This window comes from Salvelinus namaycush, chromosome 21, assembly GCF_016432855.1.
Source record: "Salvelinus namaycush isolate Seneca chromosome 21, SaNama_1.0, whole genome shotgun sequence".
NCBI lineage: Eukaryota > Metazoa > Chordata > Actinopteri > Salmoniformes > Salmonidae > Salvelinus > Salvelinus namaycush.
Window position 1 is genome coordinate 23,125,204 of NC_052327.1, and position 17,887 is coordinate 23,143,090.

At 42.5% G+C, this 17,887-nt stretch overlaps 1 protein-coding gene across 1 annotated transcript in view; it reads left to right on the forward strand.

Annotated features, from left to right (window-relative positions):
* The first annotated feature begins 207 nt into the window (after nucleotides 1–207).
* The window catches only part of zc3h18 (zinc finger CCCH-type containing 18), a 39,148-nt gene continuing 21,468 nt past the window's right edge, over nucleotides 208–17,887 (forward strand). Inside the window, exons 1-9 of the mRNA XM_039017424.1 lie at nucleotides 208–355; nucleotides 6,335–7,248; nucleotides 8,239–8,323; nucleotides 8,822–8,973; nucleotides 9,077–9,172; nucleotides 9,425–9,582; nucleotides 9,698–9,727; nucleotides 10,017–10,134; nucleotides 10,346–10,632. Coding sequence (XP_038873352.1) covers nucleotides 6,349–7,248; nucleotides 8,239–8,323; nucleotides 8,822–8,973; nucleotides 9,077–9,172; nucleotides 9,425–9,582; nucleotides 9,698–9,727; nucleotides 10,017–10,134; nucleotides 10,346–10,632 — 1,826 coding nt within the window. The 5' untranslated portion in view covers nucleotides 208–355; nucleotides 6,335–6,348. The remainder of the gene's footprint in view (nucleotides 356–6,334; nucleotides 7,249–8,238; nucleotides 8,324–8,821; nucleotides 8,974–9,076; nucleotides 9,173–9,424; nucleotides 9,583–9,697; nucleotides 9,728–10,016; nucleotides 10,135–10,345; nucleotides 10,633–17,887) is intronic.

The window sequence follows — 17,887 nt, forward strand, 5'->3', positions numbered from 1 at the left end:
AGGTCGCAGTTGTAAATGAGAACTTGTTCTCAACTAGCCTTAAATAGAGGTGAAATAAATAAAATAAAAATAAAAATAATTGTGGAGTGTTTGTTGTAGTCATGTTTAATATTGAGCGCACGGTAGCGCCAAAGCACAATAACGTTGCCCGTTTATGGCTTAAGCTGACAGTGTCGTATTTTGATGACGTCACTGCAATGGCCGCTCTCACTGTATCGTGTAGGTTTTTTTTATTTCCTCCAGCATAGCAGATAAATAACCATACCATTATTTATTGTAGAGCCTCAGACAAAGAGGAAGAGAGACGGGGTTGTTCTTAACGCCGCCTGTCTTCAACGAGGTTCAGGTTGGAAAGGTGACTGAAAATATTTCAAGTTTATCTAGCTAACGTTACTGGTGTTTGTAGGGGGAGGGTTGCATTGTTAATTGAACAGACAAGCATGCTTCGATAGCAGACCAGAAAGTGGTATTTTGCGTGTATAAAGTTGCTTTTCAGTTGTATTGGTTGGTTAAATCTATGTTTAACTCATTGTGGCATCTTCTAAATACAAATCAGACGTTAGCTTCTTGTCTGGTATAGCCCTCGCAGTTTTCGGGCCTGCTTCACCCGGTAACTAGCTAACGTTAGCATTGTTGTTGTAAGCTAACGAGACATCTTTTCGTCCTACTGCGCCTCTTATTTTGCTTATCTATCTAGCTACGTCATTGTTCTACTAAAAACACCGAGTCCCCCCAGTTTTAATATGAACATTGTGTTGAAGGCAGCAATGATCACCTGCTCTAGTTGAAACATAACTAGTTAACGTTCGCTAGTTAACTTACCTATAAAATGTGATTTGATTTAAAATATCAATATGTAATCATCTCTGACAGACTTATTGACCTGCGTGAAGTTTACCATTCTCGAGATATGGCGGATGCACTCGCTACATGCATGTAGCTTATTACGAACTTTGTAGCCATATGCAATCAGATAACTAGTTACAATTCGCGCTTTGACGTCTTCCATCGAGAAATGGATAGACTCCCTATATAATTTCAATGAGGTCACATTTTCTTGGTCACATACAGTACCAGTCAAGTTGACGCCTACTAATTTAAGGGGTTTTATTTTTACTACATTGTAGAACAATAGTGGACAAACTATGAAATAACACATGGAATCATGTCGTAACCAAAAAAAGACAAATCAAAACATATTTTAGATTCTTCAAAGTAGCCACCCTCTGCCCTGACAGCTTTGCACACTCTCCACCATCTTTACCTGGAATGCTTTTCCAACTGTCTAGAATGAGTTCCCACATGCTGAGCACTTGTTGGCTACTTTTCCTTCACTCTGCTGTCCAACTCATCCCAAACCATCTCAATTGGGTTGAGGTCAGGTGATTGTGGAGACCAGGTCATCAGATGCATCACTCTCCTCCTTGGTCAAATAGACCTTACACTGCCTGGGTGTGTAAAAAATAAATAAATGATAGTCCCACTAAGCGCAAACCAGATGGGATGACGTATCACTGCAGAATGCTGTGGTAGCCATGCTGGTTTAGTGTGCCTTGAATTCAAAATAAATCACTGACAGTGTCACCAGCAAAGCACCATCCCACCACCTCCATGCTTCACGGTGGGAACCACACATGTGGAGGTCACCCGTTCGCCTGCTCTGCGTCTCACAAAGACACAGTGGTTGGAACCAAAAATCTGAACTTTGGACTCATCAGACCAAAGGATAGATTTCCACTGGTCTGTTGCTTGTGTTTCTTGGCCCAAGCAAGTCTTCTTAATATTGGTGTCCTTTAGTAGTGGTTCCTTTGCTATAATTTGACCATGAAGGCCTGATTCACACAGTCTCCTGTGAACAGTGGATGTTGAAAAGTGTCTGTTACTTGAACTTTGTGAATCATTTATTTGGGCTGCAATTCTTGAGGCTGGTAACTAATGAACTTACCCTCTGCAGCAGAGGTAACTCTGGGTCTTTCTTTCCTGTGGTGGTCCTCATGAGCCAGTTCCATCATATTTCTTGATGGTTTTTGCGACTGCACTTGAAGAAACTTTAAGTTCTTAAGAAGAAGAAACTTTCAAAGTTCTTAATTTTCGATATTGACTGACCTTCATGTCTTAAAGTAAGTATGGACTGTTGTTTCTCTTTGCTAATTTGAGCTGTTGCCATAATATGGACTTGGTCTTTAACCAAATAGGGCTCTCTTCTGTATAGCACCCCAACTGATTGGCTGAGCTGCATTAAGGAAAGAAATACCACAAATTAACTTTTAACAAGCCATACCTGTTAATTGAAATGCATTCCAGGTGACTACCTCATGAAGCTTGTTGAGAGAATGCCAGGAGTGTGCAAAGCTGTCAAGGCAAAGGGTGGCTGCTTTGATGAATGTCAAATATAAAATAAATGTTGGTTACTACATGATTCCATATGTGTTTTTTCATAGTTTTGATGTCTTCGATATTATTCTACAATGTAGAAAATAGTAAAAAAAAAAAAAAAAAAAAAATGAATGAGTAGCTGTGTCCAAACTTTTGGCTGGTACTGTATACTGAACAAAAATATAAACCCAACATGAAACAATGATTTTTCTGAGTTCATATAAGGAAATCAGTCAATGTTCTTTTATAATCTCCACCCGGCACAGCCAGAAGAGGACTGGCCACCCCTCATAGCCTGGTTCCTCTCTAGGTTTCTTCCAAGGTTTTGGCCTTTCTAGGGAGTTTTTCCTAGCCACTGTGCTTCTACACCTGCATTGCTTGCTGTTTGGGGTTTTAGGCTGGGTTCCTGTACAGCACTTTGAGATATCAGCTGATGTAAGAAGGGCTATATAAATTGAATTGAATGGAACTAAATTCATTAGGCCCTAATCTATGGATTTCACATAACTGCGGGGGCGCAGTCATGGGAGGACATAGGCACACCAACTTGGGATCTAGGCCCCGTCAATCAGATTTACTGACAGACATATGGGCCTAGCTCCAAAGTGGGTGGGCCTATGGCTGCGCCCAGTTTCATCAGCTGTCCGGGTGGTTGGTCTCAGTTGACCCCGCAGGTGAAGAAGCTGGATGTGGAGGTCCTGGGCTGGCGTGGTTACACGTGATCTGCGATTGTGAGGCCGGTTGGACGTACTGCCAAATTCTCTAAAATTATGTTGGAGGTGGCTTATGGTCGAGAAATTAACATTCTATTCTCTGGCAAAAGCTCAGGTGGACATTCCTGCAGTGAACATGACAACTGCAGATTTTATAGCGTCCTTTTATTGTCCCCAGCACAAGGTTTAATCAGCTTTTTGATATGCCACACCTGTCAGGTGGATGGATTATCTTGGAAAAGGAGAAATGCTCACTAAGTAAACAAATTTGTGCACAAAATTGGAGTGAAATGTGGAACATTTCTGGGATCTTTTATTTCAGCTCATGAAACATGGGAACAACACTTTGCATTTATATTTTTTTCTCTGTATGTTTATCAGATGTTATTGCAGGTGTTTCAAAATGCTTGTGATCCTAGCTCCAAAAGTGCAGTAATATCTAACGATACACACTAATGTAAAATAATGGAATTTAGAAGTATTAGGACGCGCAATGTCGGAGTCAGGAATATGTATATGTACAGTTGAAGTCGGAAGTTTACATACACCTTAGCCAAATACATTTAAACTCAGTTTTTCACAATTCCTGACATTAAAACATTTCCTGTCTTAGGATCACCACTTTATTGTAAGAATGTCAAATGTCAGAATAATAGTAGAGAGAATGATTTATTTCAGCTTTTATTTCTTTCATCACATTCCCAGTGGGTCAGAAGTTTACATACACTCAATTAGTACTTGGTAGCATTGCCTTTAAATTGATTAAGTTGGGTGAATTTTGGCCCATTCCTCCTGACAGCTGGTGTAACTGAGTCAGGTTTGTAGGCCTCCTTGCTCGCACATGCTTTTTCAATTCTGCCCTCAAATTTTCTATAGGATTGCGGTCAGGGCTTTGTGTTGGCCACTCCAATACCTTGACTTTGTTGTCCGTGAGCCAATTTTCCACAACTTTGGAAGTATGCTTGGGGTCATTGTCCATTTGTAAGACCCATTTGCGACCAAGCTTTAACTTCCTGACTGATGTCTTGAGATGTTGCTTCAATATATCCACATAATTTTCCTTCCTCATGACGCCCTCTGTTTTGTGAAGTGCACCAGTCCCTTCTGCAGCAAAGCACCCCCACAACATGATGCTGCCACCCCAGTGCTTCACGGTTGGAATGGTGTTCTTCGGCTTGCAAGCCTCCCCCCTTTTCCTCCAAACATAACGATGGTGATTATGGCCAAACAGTTCTATTTTTGTTTCATCAGACCAGAGGACATTTCTCCAAAAAGTACGATCTTTGTCCCCATGTGAAGTTGCAAACCGTAGTCTTGCATTTTTATGGAAGTTTTTGAGCAGTGGCTTCTTCCTTGCTGAGCGGCCTTTCAGGTTATGTCGATATAGGACTCGTTTTACTGTGGATATAGATACTTTTGTACTTGTTTCCTCCAGCATCTTCACAATGTCCTTTTCTGTTGTTCTGGGATTGATTTGCACTCTTCGCACCAAAGTATGTTCATCTCTAGGAGACAGAACGCGTCTCCTTCCTGAGTGGTATGACGGCTGCGTGGGTCCATGGTGTTTATACTTGCTTACTATTGTTTGTACAGATGAACATGGTACCTTCAGGCGTTTGGAAATTGCTCCCAAGGATGAACCAGACTTGTGGAAGTCTACAAACGTTTTTTTCTGAGGTCTTGGCTGATTTCTTTTGATTATCCCATGATGTCAAGCAAAGAGGCACTGAGTTTGAAGGAAGGCCTTGAAATGCATCCACAGGTACACCTCCAATTGACTCAAATGATGTCAATTAGCCTACCTAAAGCCATGACATCCTTTTCTGGAATTTTCCAAGCTGTTTAAAGGCACAGTCAACTTAGTGTATGTAAACTTCTGACCCACTGGAATTGTGATACAGTGAATTATAAGTGAAATAATCTGTCTGTAAACAATTGTTGGAAAAATGACTTGTTATACACAAAGTAGATATCCTAACAGACTTGCCAAAACTTTGGTTTGTTAACAAGAAATTTGTGGAGTGGTTGAAAAACGAGTTTTAATGACTCCAACATAAGTGTATGTAAACTTCCGACTTCAACTGTATGTGTGGTGGGAAGTATAGACATTATGGAGAGTATATGAATATAATATGTAGTATATCTAAAGAGTGGTATATGTACAGCAGTAGTTATACAGCGCATTCGGAATGAATTCAGACCCCTTCCCTTTTCCACATTTTGATACATTACAGCCTTATTCCAAAAAGGATGACATAAATACAAATCCTCATCAATCTACACACAATACCCCACAATGACGAAGCGAAAACAGGTTATTAGAAATGTTTGCTAATTTATTTACATAAGTATTCAGATCCTTTGCTATAAGACTAGAAATTGAGCTCAGGTGCATCCTGTTTCCATTGATAATCCTTGAGATGTTTTTACAACTTGATTGGCGGCCAACTGTGGTGAATTCAATTCATTGAAAAAGAAAAGGAGAGCTGCACACCCTAGGAGCTCAGATGCAATAATTAAATAACCTAATATCCAATGTTTCGACAGACGAGCTGTTTTCATCAGGGTTTTTCAATTCATTGGACATGATTTGGAAAGGCACATACCTGTCTATATAAAGGTCCCACAGTTGACAGTGCATGACAGCGCTTTCTTTGGTACAGGAACAATGGTGGACATCTTAAAGCAAGTGCGGACAACAGACTGGGATAGGGATTGAATATGTCCGTAAACACTAGCCAGCTGGTCTGCGCATGCTCTGACGCGGCTATGGATGCCGTCTGAGCCGGCAGCCTTGCGAGGGTTAACACGCGTAAATGTCTTACTAATGTCGGCCACGGAGAACGAGAGCTCACAGTCCACGGGAGCGTTGGTGGCCCGTGTCGGCATCACTGTGTTTTCTTCGAAGCAGGCAAAGATGCTGTTTAGGTTGTCCGGGAGAAAGATGTTGGTGTCCGCGACGTGGCTGGTTCCCCTTCATAATCTGTGATTCTCTGGAGTCCTTGCCACAAATGTCTCGTATCTGAGCCGTTGAATTGCAACTCAACCATACGAAGGGCATGACTGTTTGTACTCAACCATTTTCCCACTCACCTTGCTGTGGTTAAATGCGGTGGTTCACGCTTTCAGTTTATTTTGGCAGTTATCTGTATATTGCCTAGAGACATTGTCTTTGTGTACTAAACCAAATGTATCTATTTTAATAACAAGACAGTTCTATAAGTAAATACTTTCTTCTGTTTTAGTGGATCATTCTCCAATGGACAACCCCGAGAGCCCCACCCAGTCTCCTGAAAGCCCCAACCAATCACCCCAATCCCCAGAGGAAGAGAGGGGCATTTCTGACAGCGAGTTCCTGGCATCCCCCGAGGAGGAGGACAGGCTGCTCTCTGACAGTGAGCTGCTGAATGATGAAGACAATGGTGGTTTAGATGAAGAGGGTGGTGAAGTTGGGGACTCTGAGCTGGATGATGAAGAAGATGGGGGGGTGGTTCAGGAGCGTATCTCTGACCCAGAGGATGATGAGGCTGATGGGGAAGGTGGAAGGGATAGGCATACTATTCTAGAACAGGAGCAGGAGGAGTCAGTGGGGATGGTGATGATGGGACAGGAGCGACAGGAAAGCCAATCAGATGAGGAGGAGGACCGGATCAGCCAAACTCCTAAGTCCCCTGATTCTGAGCCAGAGCAGGAGAGGTCATCCCCCTTAGCTGAGGAGATGTCCAGACATGAGAAGGAAGATGAGAGTGGGGAACCGTCTGTGAAGCTGGCAGTGGAGACAGCAGAAGTAGATGATGAAGAGGAGGAAGAGAGACTGAGGAGGAGGAGGGTGGTGGTGAATCAGATGAAGGAGGAGTTGTCATCTGTGTCCAGGGAGCTTGATGAGCATGAGCTGGACTATGACGAGGAGGTTCCTGAGGAGCCCAATGTTCTAGCGCCTGAAGAAGATGACGAGGTGGAGAAAGGACCCAGAGAAGGGGATGAGAAAGAGGACAAGAGCGTCAAAAAGAAAGAGAAGATACCAATCCTTCCTCCATCCCCGAAAGATGGTCCACCTAAGAAGCCTGAAGAGTCCAGGGCTCAGGACAGAGGAAGGAGAGATTCCTTTCGTGACAAAAAGGACGAGGATGATGGAGAGATTGATGAGGGAGAAATAGATGTAAGTAATGTGATTTATATGTTCTCTTCAATCTGCATTATAGTTTTAATCAAGAGACTGATTTCTTTGAGTATGCAGGGCAACTCACACTGAGATAAGGGAGGGAAGCAAAACAGGAGAACAGATCAAGTACAGAACTGCAAAGTCAGAACTGGGGCTGTTGCAGTGACCATATTACCGTCACACCAACAGGCATGTGTATTGACCGCAGTCAAATTCACTTAAAAGAGGATTCCAGCTTTCTACTGCAACTAGATTCATTTCTCAGCTGCTAATATTAAGCACATTTCTCCTCTAAACCAGAGTAGCGTAACCCGGCACGATGAAAAAAGGAACTGCAGGTAAACGCAGCCTCCATTCGCTATTCGAGTGCATAAGGATAACGTCTTTTTTTCCCTTGCCCCAGTTTTGCACATTTGATAATGGCCCATTTTAAATCGAAACTAATTCCACATATTATTAAAGACAAGATTATATTGAGAATAATCTGATGGGTGAAAATATGATCACTTGATGAGAGAACAGCGATCGCAGCCTGAGGCAAGGAACAGAGCACAAGCTTTTTTTGTGACTTTCTCAAATCATCAATATACTTGCATCATGCAGCCCTTATATGTTTTGATTTCTAAGACATTCTAAGGTTTGTATTATTCACAGCTAAAGTTGCAAAAAATGATGGACTTTTTAAAGGGTAGACTTTCCAAAGGCGCCCATCAGCGGCTTGTATGTGTGAAGGCCTGAAGATGCTGAACGTGTTATGTTAAAGGTAAATTACAGTGAGACCAGCAGTCATTTGCATGACAGTTACCATCTGACAAAATTTAACGACCGCCACAGCCCGAGTCAAAACCATGTGACAATACAAATAACCTGCCCTGCAATACAAATTGCACCCTGTCCCACTGACCTAGGGTTCCAGCAGTGTCATAAGGTTACTTCACGGATGCACATGGGTAAGTGGGTTGATATTTAGCTGTTCCATTTGTGCAGGATGATGACCTGGAGGAGGGAGAGGTGAAGGACCCCATGGACAGGAAGGTCAGACCCAGGCCCGTCTGCAGGTTCTTCATGAAAGGTACCTCAACGTACTCTCCTGTGCACCACTCGTGTGTACAACACCTGTCTTTTGACGAAACTACACTGTGCAAACATTGCGTGTGCAACTTGAGCATTCCATTCTACACCAGAGACGTATCATGAAGGTAAAACCGAAGGTAAAAACGTGAACCACTTGATCAGCAACACAAGCCTTGCGTTTTGTTTCTTCGCTGATGTTCTGCTTCTGTGGCCTGGCCTGTGTAGCGTTTCTCTTCAATGTTATGGTCCTTTTGAAGCAGTGATATTGAAGACACTTGTTTCATACAGCAGGGGGAAGCATTGTACTTCATAACTTAAATGAAGATAATGTGGTAATGGAATATTATTAGGAGCCAAGCCACATACAGCGATGATGGATGTCAATTTACACCCAAACGCAATTTACTTCAAAGTATTTGAATTCAATGAAAATATGCTTTTTCCAATTCCCATGTATCTGTTTTCAAAATGATACAGCTCTGTTTTTCTTTTCCAGGTAACTGCACATGGAGTATGAATTGTAGGTTCATCCATCCAGGGGTCAACGACAAGGGCAACTACTCTCTCATCTCCAAGCCAGACCCCTTCTCTCCCAACGGGGCACCACCTGGAGCACCCCACCCTCTCATTCCTGGAAGCAACCCCTGGGTATGCACCACCTCTGGCCCGCAGTATGTGGACGTGAAGAGTGTGTGTGTGTGTTTCTGCATTGGGTAAATGTATTGTGTTTACATCTGTTTCCCTGTCTCAGGGTGGACCTGCTGTTGAGGAGCTCCCTCCACCCCCTCCTCCAGTGGAGCCTCCTGTGGAGAGTGCCTGGGAGAGGGGTCTGAGACATGCCAAAGAGGTATACCACCCTCTCAGCTCTTACAAGCATATATGTACTCCTCTTCTGTACAGGTTATTTTTCAGCACCAGCTGATTTTGAGTATGTTGACTTTTTAATTGACATGTTTTCTGAGAGGGTTCCCCTGCTACATTTGGCTCGTGAAGCGTCTTTATAATGATAAAAGTGTGCATGTGTGTTGGGGTTGTTCAGTCAGCAGGTTATGGTGAAATCCCAGACTTTCCTCGTGTAAAAACTGCCCTATTCCTCTAGGTGTTGAAAAAAGCTACCATACGCAAAGAGCAGGAGCCAGACTTTGAGGAGAAGCGCTTTAACGTGACCATTGGAGAGGATGAGAGAGACTTTGACAAGGAGAATGATTTCTTTAGGGAACGCAGCTACCGCATCACCAGAGAAATCAGAGACCCAGGGTAAGCTCAGGAGCTATGGTTCAAAAGAAAATATCTTGCCATAGTGGATGTTTTTAAGAATTGTTTTAGACTACGTCTCTGTTTAAACCGTTTTTGGCCTTTTCTTCCCCCGTAGTGACTTGGAGTTCAGAGACCCAGTCTATCCGTAAGTACAATGTAGGGGAGGTAGTAACATCCTCTTTTCATGCATCTCTTATCTCTACGTTTCCCTGCTTGATGATCAGCTCCTGCTCTGCTGTGAGAAAACAGCTGGTCAGTTATAATGATCAGCCCACTCCACTAGGCCTTATGATTCATTTGTCAATACATGTCTAATTATGGGTTTGTTCAAATATACAAATAAAATTAACCCTAAATTATATAGATGGTGTATATAGCTGCACAGCTATTTATCTCTATTGTACGATTTGTCCTTGTTTCTGATGTCATTTCAGTAACGACCCTTATGCTGATCCATATTATGACTATGAGATGGAGGCCTTCTGGAGAGGGGGACAGTATGAGAACTTCAGAGTGCAGTACACAGAGACCCCTCTGCCCTATCACTACAGTGTAAGTACACTCAGAGAGACATCCACCACCCAAGGACTACACAACTTTAAACACAAATGCACAATCGATATTAACTTTGTCGAATTTGCATTTTACTTGTAAGCCTTTTGGTTAAAGAGATTCTTGAATGTGCCGTTAAAGCGTAAAGCAGGTTGAGCCTTGCTGGAGGTCTATGGCAGTGTGTTTACAAACCCACCTGTATGAATGTTAGGAGCGTGAACGTGAGCGGGACCCGCGAGAGCGCCATCGTGACCGTGAGCGGGACCACCGCGAGCGAGAACGCCGGCAGAGAGAACGTGAAAGGGAAAGAGAGAGGGAGCGAGAGAAGGAGAGAATGCGCAGAAAGGAGGAGTGGGAGCGGGATCGCATGAAGCGTGATGAGAAGGAGAGGCCCGTCAGGGAGCGGCCTCCACGTGAACCTCGGGAGAAGAAGGAGGGGGAGGACAAGCAGCCTAAAGGTCCCCCCATGTCCCCCACCGATACCAACATGCCCCCCAAGTGAGTAGCATGTCCTTTATTACCGGTATCATGTCCTCTAGACCAGGGTTTCCCAAACTCTAATTTATCATAACTATTACAGATAACAAATCCTAATTGCTGAATTGCCCCATATATGATATACATACATACATACATACAGTTGAAGTCTGAAGTTTACATTCACTTGGGTTGGAGTCATTAAAACTTGTTTTTCAACCACTCCACACATTTCTTGTTAACAAACTATAGTTTTGGCAAGTCGGTTAGGACATCTACTTTGTGCAGGACACAAGTAATTTTCCCAACAATTGTTTACAGACAGATTATTTAACTTATAATTCACTGTATCACAAATCCAGTGGGTCAGAAGTTTACATACACTAAGTTGACTGTGCCTTTAAACAGCTTGGAAAATTCCAGAAAATGATGTCATGGCTTTAGAAGCTTCTGATAGGCTAATTGACATCATTTGTGTCAATTGGAGGTGTACCTGTGGATGTATTTCAAGGCCTTCCTTCAAACTCAGTGCCTCTTTGCTTGATGTGAAAATCAAAAGAAATCAGTCAAGACCTCAAAAAAATGTGTAGACCTCCACAAGTCTGGTTCATCCTTGGGAGCAATTTCCAAACGGCTGAAGGTACCATGTTCATCTGTACAAACAATAGTACGCAAGTATAAACACCATGGGACCAAGCAGCCATCATACCGCTCAGGAAGGAGACGCTTTCGGTCTCCTAGAGATAGTGCAAATCAATCCCAGAACAACAGCAAAGTACCTTGTGAAGATGCTGGAGGAAACAGGTACAAAAGTATCTATATCCACAGTAAAACGAGTCCTATATCGACATAACCTGAAAGGCCGCTTAGCAAGGAAGAAGCCACTGCTCCAAAACCGGCATAAAAAAGCCAGACTACGGTTTGCAACTGCACATGGTGACAAAGATTGTACTTTTTGGAGAAATGTCCTCTGGTCTGATGAAACAAAAATAGAACTGTTTGGCCATAATGACCATCGTTATGTTTGGAGGAAAATGGGGCGGAAGAACACCATCCCAGCTGTGAAGCACGGGGGTGGCAGCATCATGTTGTGGGGGTGCTTTGCTGCAGGAGGGACTGGTGCACTTCACAAAATAGATGGCATCATGAGGGAGGAAAATTGTGTGGATATATTGAATCTCAAGACATCAGTCAGGAAGTTAAGGCTTGGTCTAAAATGGGTCTTCCAAATGGACAATGACCCCAAGCATACTTCCAAAGTTGTAGCAAAATGGCTTAAGGACAACAAAGTCAAGGTATTGGAGTGGCCATCACAAAGCCCTGACCTCAATCCCATAGAAAATTTGTTGGCAGAACTCAAAAAGTGTGTGCAAGCAAGGAGGCCTACAAACCTGACTCCGTTACACCAGCTCTGTCAGGAGGAATGGGCCAAAATTCACCCAACTTATTGTGGGAAGCTTGTGGAAGGCTACCCAAAACATTTGACCGAAGTTAAACAATTTAAAGGCAATGCTACCAAATACTAATTGGGTGTATGTAAACTTCTGACCCATTGGGAATGAGATGAAAGAAATAAAAGCTGAAATAAATCATTCTCTCTGCTATTATTCTGACATTTCACATTCTTAAAATAAAGTGGTGATCCTAACTGACCTAAGATGGAATTTTTACTAGAATTAAATGTCAGGAATTGTGGAAAAACTGAGTTTAAATGTATTTGGCTAAGGTGTATGTAAACTTCCCATTTCAACTGTACATACACTGTACCAGTCAAAAGTTTGGACACCTACTCATTCAAGGGTTTTTCTTTATTTGTACTATTTTCTTGGTTGTAGAATAATTGTGAAGACATCAAGACTATGAAATAACACATATGGAATCATGTAGTAATGAAAAAAGTGTAAACATTTCAAAATATATATATACATACACATACAGTGCCTTTGGAAAGTATTCAGACCCCTTGACTTTCTCCACGTTTTGTTACGTTACAGCCTTATTCTAAAATGGATTAAATAAAAAAACACCTCAGCAAACTGCACACAATACCCTGTAATGACACAGCGAAAACAGCTTCTTTTTTTTTATATATATATTTGCAAATTTATACCAAAAAAAAAACAGATACCTTATTTACACAAGTATTCAGACCCTTTGCTATGAGACTCGAAATTGAGTCAAATCAACTTATATTTGTCACATGCGCCGAATACAACAGGTGTAGACCTTACAGTGAAATGCTTACTTACAAGCCCTTAACCAATAATGCAGTTTTAAGAAAATACCAACAACAAAAAAGTAACAAATAATTATATAACGAGGCTATATACAGGGGGTACCGGTGCTGGTACACTGGTTTGTCGAGGTAAATGAGGTAATATCTACATGTAGGTAGAGTTATTAAAGTGACTATGCAAAGATAATAACAGAGTAGTAGCAGCATCGTGGAAGAAGGGGTAGCCATTTGATTAGATGTTCAGGAGTCTTATGGCTTTGGGGTAGAAGATGTTTAGAAGCCTCTTGGACCTAGACGTTCCGGTACCACTTACCCTGCAGTAGCAGAGAACAGTCTATGACTAGGGTGGCTGGAGTCTTTGACAAAGTCTATATAAGTTTCCACAGTTGACAATGCATGTCAGAACAAAAACCAAGCCATGAGGTCGAAGGAATTGTCCGTAGAGCTCCGAGACAGGATTGTGTCGAGGCACAGATCTGTGGACTCCAGTCTGCTGTTGGTCCCGCCTCTAGGTACCTAGTTGTGCGTGTTGTGTGTGCTATGGTTGCAGTCTAATTTCTATATGGGGGAGAGAGCATGAATTTGCACATCCCATATGTGGTAAGGATGAGTCGAAATCCCCCAGTTACTGACCCGACAGGTCCAGTAACCTTTCAAGGATGTCTCTGTACTTTGCTCTGTTCATCTTTCCCTCGATCCAGTCTCCCCGTCCGTGCCGCTGAAACACATCCCCACAGCATGATGCTGCCACCACCATTCTTGCTGGAAGGCCTCCTCTGAGCATCCCATTGGTTTCATCATCCACACCCACCCCCTGGAGCACCCCCGGGTGGTACGGTCCTCCAGGACATCTACAGCACCCGGTGTCACAGGAAGGCCAAGATCAGAGGACCTCAGCTACCCGAGCCACTTCCTGTTCACCCTACCACCATTTAGAAGGTGGAGACAGTGCAGGTTTATCAAAGCTGGGTCCAAGAGACTGAAAAACAGCTTCTCTCTCCAGACTGTTAAACAGTCACCACTGAGCCAGCTGTTGCGAGATAATTGAAAGTACATTTCTTTACCATAAGCTGCCTCCAATGTCGTTTTAGAGAATTGGGCAGTACCAACTGGCCTCACAACCGCAGACCACATGTAACCACGCCAGCCCAGGACCTCCACATCCGGCTTCTTCACCTGCGGGATCGTCGGAGACCAGCCACCTGGACAGCTGATGAAACTGTGGGTTTGCACAACCGAATAATTTCTGAACAACTGTCAGAAACCGTTTTAGGGAAGTTCATCTGAATGCTCGTCGTCCTCACCATGGTCTTGACTTGACTGCAGTTTGGAGTCGTAACCGACATCAGTGGGCAAATGCTCACCTTTGATAGCCACTAGCACGCTGGAGAAGTTTGCTCTTCACGGATGAATCACGGTTTCCCGGTATGGCATTGTGTGTGCGGGCTGTTTGCTGATGTCAATGTTGTGAACAGAGTGCTCCATGGTTGCGGCGGGGTTATGGTATGGGCAGGTTTAAGCTACGGACAACGAACACAATTGCATTTTAACGATGGCAATTTGTAAGCACAGGATACCGAGATGAGATCCTGAGGCCCATTGTTGTGCCATTCATCTACCACCATCACCTTATGTTTCAGCATGATAATGCACTGCCCCATGTCACAAGGATATGTAAAGAATCCCTGAAATCTGAAATGTCCCAGTTCATGGCCTGCATACTCACCAGACAAGTCACCCATTGAGCATGCTTGGGATGCTCTGGATCGACAGCGCGTTCCAGTTTATATCCAGAAACATCGCACAGCCATTGAAGAGGAGGGGGACAACATACCACAGGCCACAATCAACAGCCTGTTCAACTCTATGCGAAGGAGATGTCACGCATATATATTTTTTAAGGTGTCTGAACAACAGATGCATATCTGTATTCCCAGTCATGTGAATTTCATAGATTAGGGCCTTATTTATTTCAATTGAATAATTTCCTCATATGAGCTGCAACTCAGTAAAATCTTAGAAATTGTTGCACGTCGCCTTTTATATTTTTGTTCAGTGTACATAGTCATTGAACACCGGCCACTTTAATACATTGTACATACCGTTTTACCTACTTCATATGTATATACACTGTATTCTAGTCCAGGCTCATCCTAAATAACTACTGCTGTACACACTTTATCTATTCATATAATTGTCCATACAGTCTATACACACAATCATATACATATATATTTATTTTCCGGACTCAGACATTGCTCGTTCAGATTTTTTGTGGATTTGTGTGTATTGTTTTGTATTGTTTGGTATTAATGCACTGTTGGAGCTAGAAACATAAGCATTTCGCTGTACCTGCGATAACATCTGCAAAATGTGTACGCGACCAATAACATTTTATTTGAAACTGACAAAATAATGGAAACACAAACATAGTGTCTTAATAGGGCGTTGGGCAACCACGAGCCATAACAAATTCAATGCACCTTGGCTTAGATTCTCCAAGTGTCTGGAACTCTATTGGAGGGATGCGAGACCATTCTTCCACGAGAAATTCCATAATTTGGTGTTTTGTTGATGGTGATGGAAACCGCTGTCTTAGGCGCCGCTCCAGAATCTTCAATAAGTGTTCAATTGGGTTGTGATCTGGTGACAGAGACAGCCATGGCATATGGCTTACATTTTATACATGCTCATCAAACTATTCAGTGACCACTCATGCCCTGTGGATGGGAGCATTGTCATCCTATGGGGGCGTAGCCAAAATAATGGCTTGCCCAGCATTTTTCTACATGTCCCTAAGCATGATGGGATGTTAATTGCTTAATTAACTTAGGAACCATGTGTGGAAGCATCGGCTCTCAATATACTTCGTATACCTAATTTACTCAAATGTTTCCATTATTTTAGCAGTTACCTGTATCTTAGTTTGCAAGGTTGGAAGACTTTAGAAAAGCAAGTACTGAATAAGACTCACATTCCTTTCAGTCTTTTACCCAGATTTTAGCAGAGAAGGATATTTACACCAGTCAGGAGGATACAGACAGGTCACTACTGTATACAACTTAACAAGCAGAGGGGGATTCAAAAGTACAGTCTTCGTCAGCCGATATGTATAAATCATTAGGGCCGGGACGATACCAGTATGACAAAAAACATTCAAATCCTGCTGTATGTAAAATATTGTGTGCTTGGAAAATAAATAAACTGGACTCTGGATGACAACAATGATGTTTGTTTCCAACATTAGGGCTGTTTTCCTAAAGAAATTTAAATCTGTTTTGTTTCTTTGCCACAACACTAACGAGTATCCAGATAAGGGTATCGTCCCGGCCCTATAAATCATGTCAAAACATTTAGAAAAAGCTTTCTCGAAATATCCCAACCTAAAAAAAGACCAATCAAATGTGTGTGTGGAAGTGGGCATGACCAATGGCCAAACATTTTAGAGGCCCCCCTCTTGGCTGCAGACACAACTTTGGTGTTTTAAAGCTAATTTCCTTAAATTCTACACTTTTTGCCATGGGACTGAGAGGAAAAAATCAATTTTCAAGCTAATTTCCTTTTCTTAAAAGGGCCAATCTGCAGTTCCCACATACATTTTTGGATATATACCCATTAATTGTTGAAGAATATAATTTAGGCTTATAAATGCCTCATAAGCTTAGTTAAACTTTCAAACCCCATCAGAACCCTAAATATTTGCTTATATTTACGCTAATGTCAGTAAACATTGTAAATGTAAACAAAAACACGGAATGGCTCTGTTGATGAATTTCAAGAGTGGTTACATTTCTCCAGGCCCATCACTATCCAGCTACCTGCCCGGTTTTCAGCTCTGCACATTGAGACTAATGCCCCTTGTATATATAGTCATTAAATGCTGGTCACCTCATATTCTGTTTATATACTGTTGTTTACTCACTGTGTATGTATACAGTGCATTCGGAAAGTATTCAAACACTGATTTTTTCCACATTTTGTTAAATTACATCCTTATTCTAAAATGGATTAAATAGTTTACTTTCCTCAGCAATCTACACATAATATCCCATAATGACAAAACAAAAACTGTTTTTTAGAAATGTTTGCAAAATAAATTTTACATTTTCATAAGTATTCAGACCCTTACTCAGTACTTTGTTGAAGCACCTTTGGCAGTGATTACAGCCTCGAGTCTTCTTGGGTATGACGCTACAAACTTGCCACACCTGTATTTGGGGAGTTTCTCCCATTCTTCTCTGCAGATCCTCTCAAGCTTGGATGGGCAGCGTCGCTGCACAGCTATTTTCAGGTCTCTCCAAAAACGTTAGATCGGGTTCATGTCCAGGCTCTGTCTGGGCCACTCAGAGACTTGTCCCGAAGCCACTCTAGGCTGTGTGCTTAGGGTCGTTGTCCTGTTGGAAGGTGAACCTTCGCCCTCAGTCTGAGGTCCTGAGCACTCTGGAGCAGGTTTTCATCAAGGATCTCTCTGTACTTTGCTCCGTTCATCTTTCCCTTGATCCGGACTAGTCTCCCAGTCCCTGCCGCTGAAAACATCCCCACAGCATGATGCTGCCACCACTATGCTTCACCGTAGGGATGGTGCCAGGTTTTCTCCAGACGTGACGCTTGGCATTCAGGCCAAAGAGTTTGATCTTAGTTTCATCAGACCAGAGAATCTTGTTTCTCATGGTCAGAGTCCTTTAGGTGCCTTTTGGCAAACTTCAAGCGGACTGTCATGTGCTTTTTACTGAGGAATGGTTTCCGTCTGGCCACTCTACCATAAAGGCTTGATTGGTGGAGTGCTGCAGAGATGGTTGTCCTTCTGTGCCTTTCCAAATCATGTCCAATTAATTGAATTTACCACAGGTGGACTCCAATCAAGTTGTAGAAACATCTCAAAGATGAAACCTGTTTTCGCTTTGTCATTATAAAAGCCTGTTTTCGCTTTGTCATTATTGTGTTGTAGATTGAGGATTTGTTTTTAATCAATTTTAGAATAATTCTATAATGTAACAAACTGGTAAAAGTCAAGGGGTCTGAATATGTTCCCGAATGAAC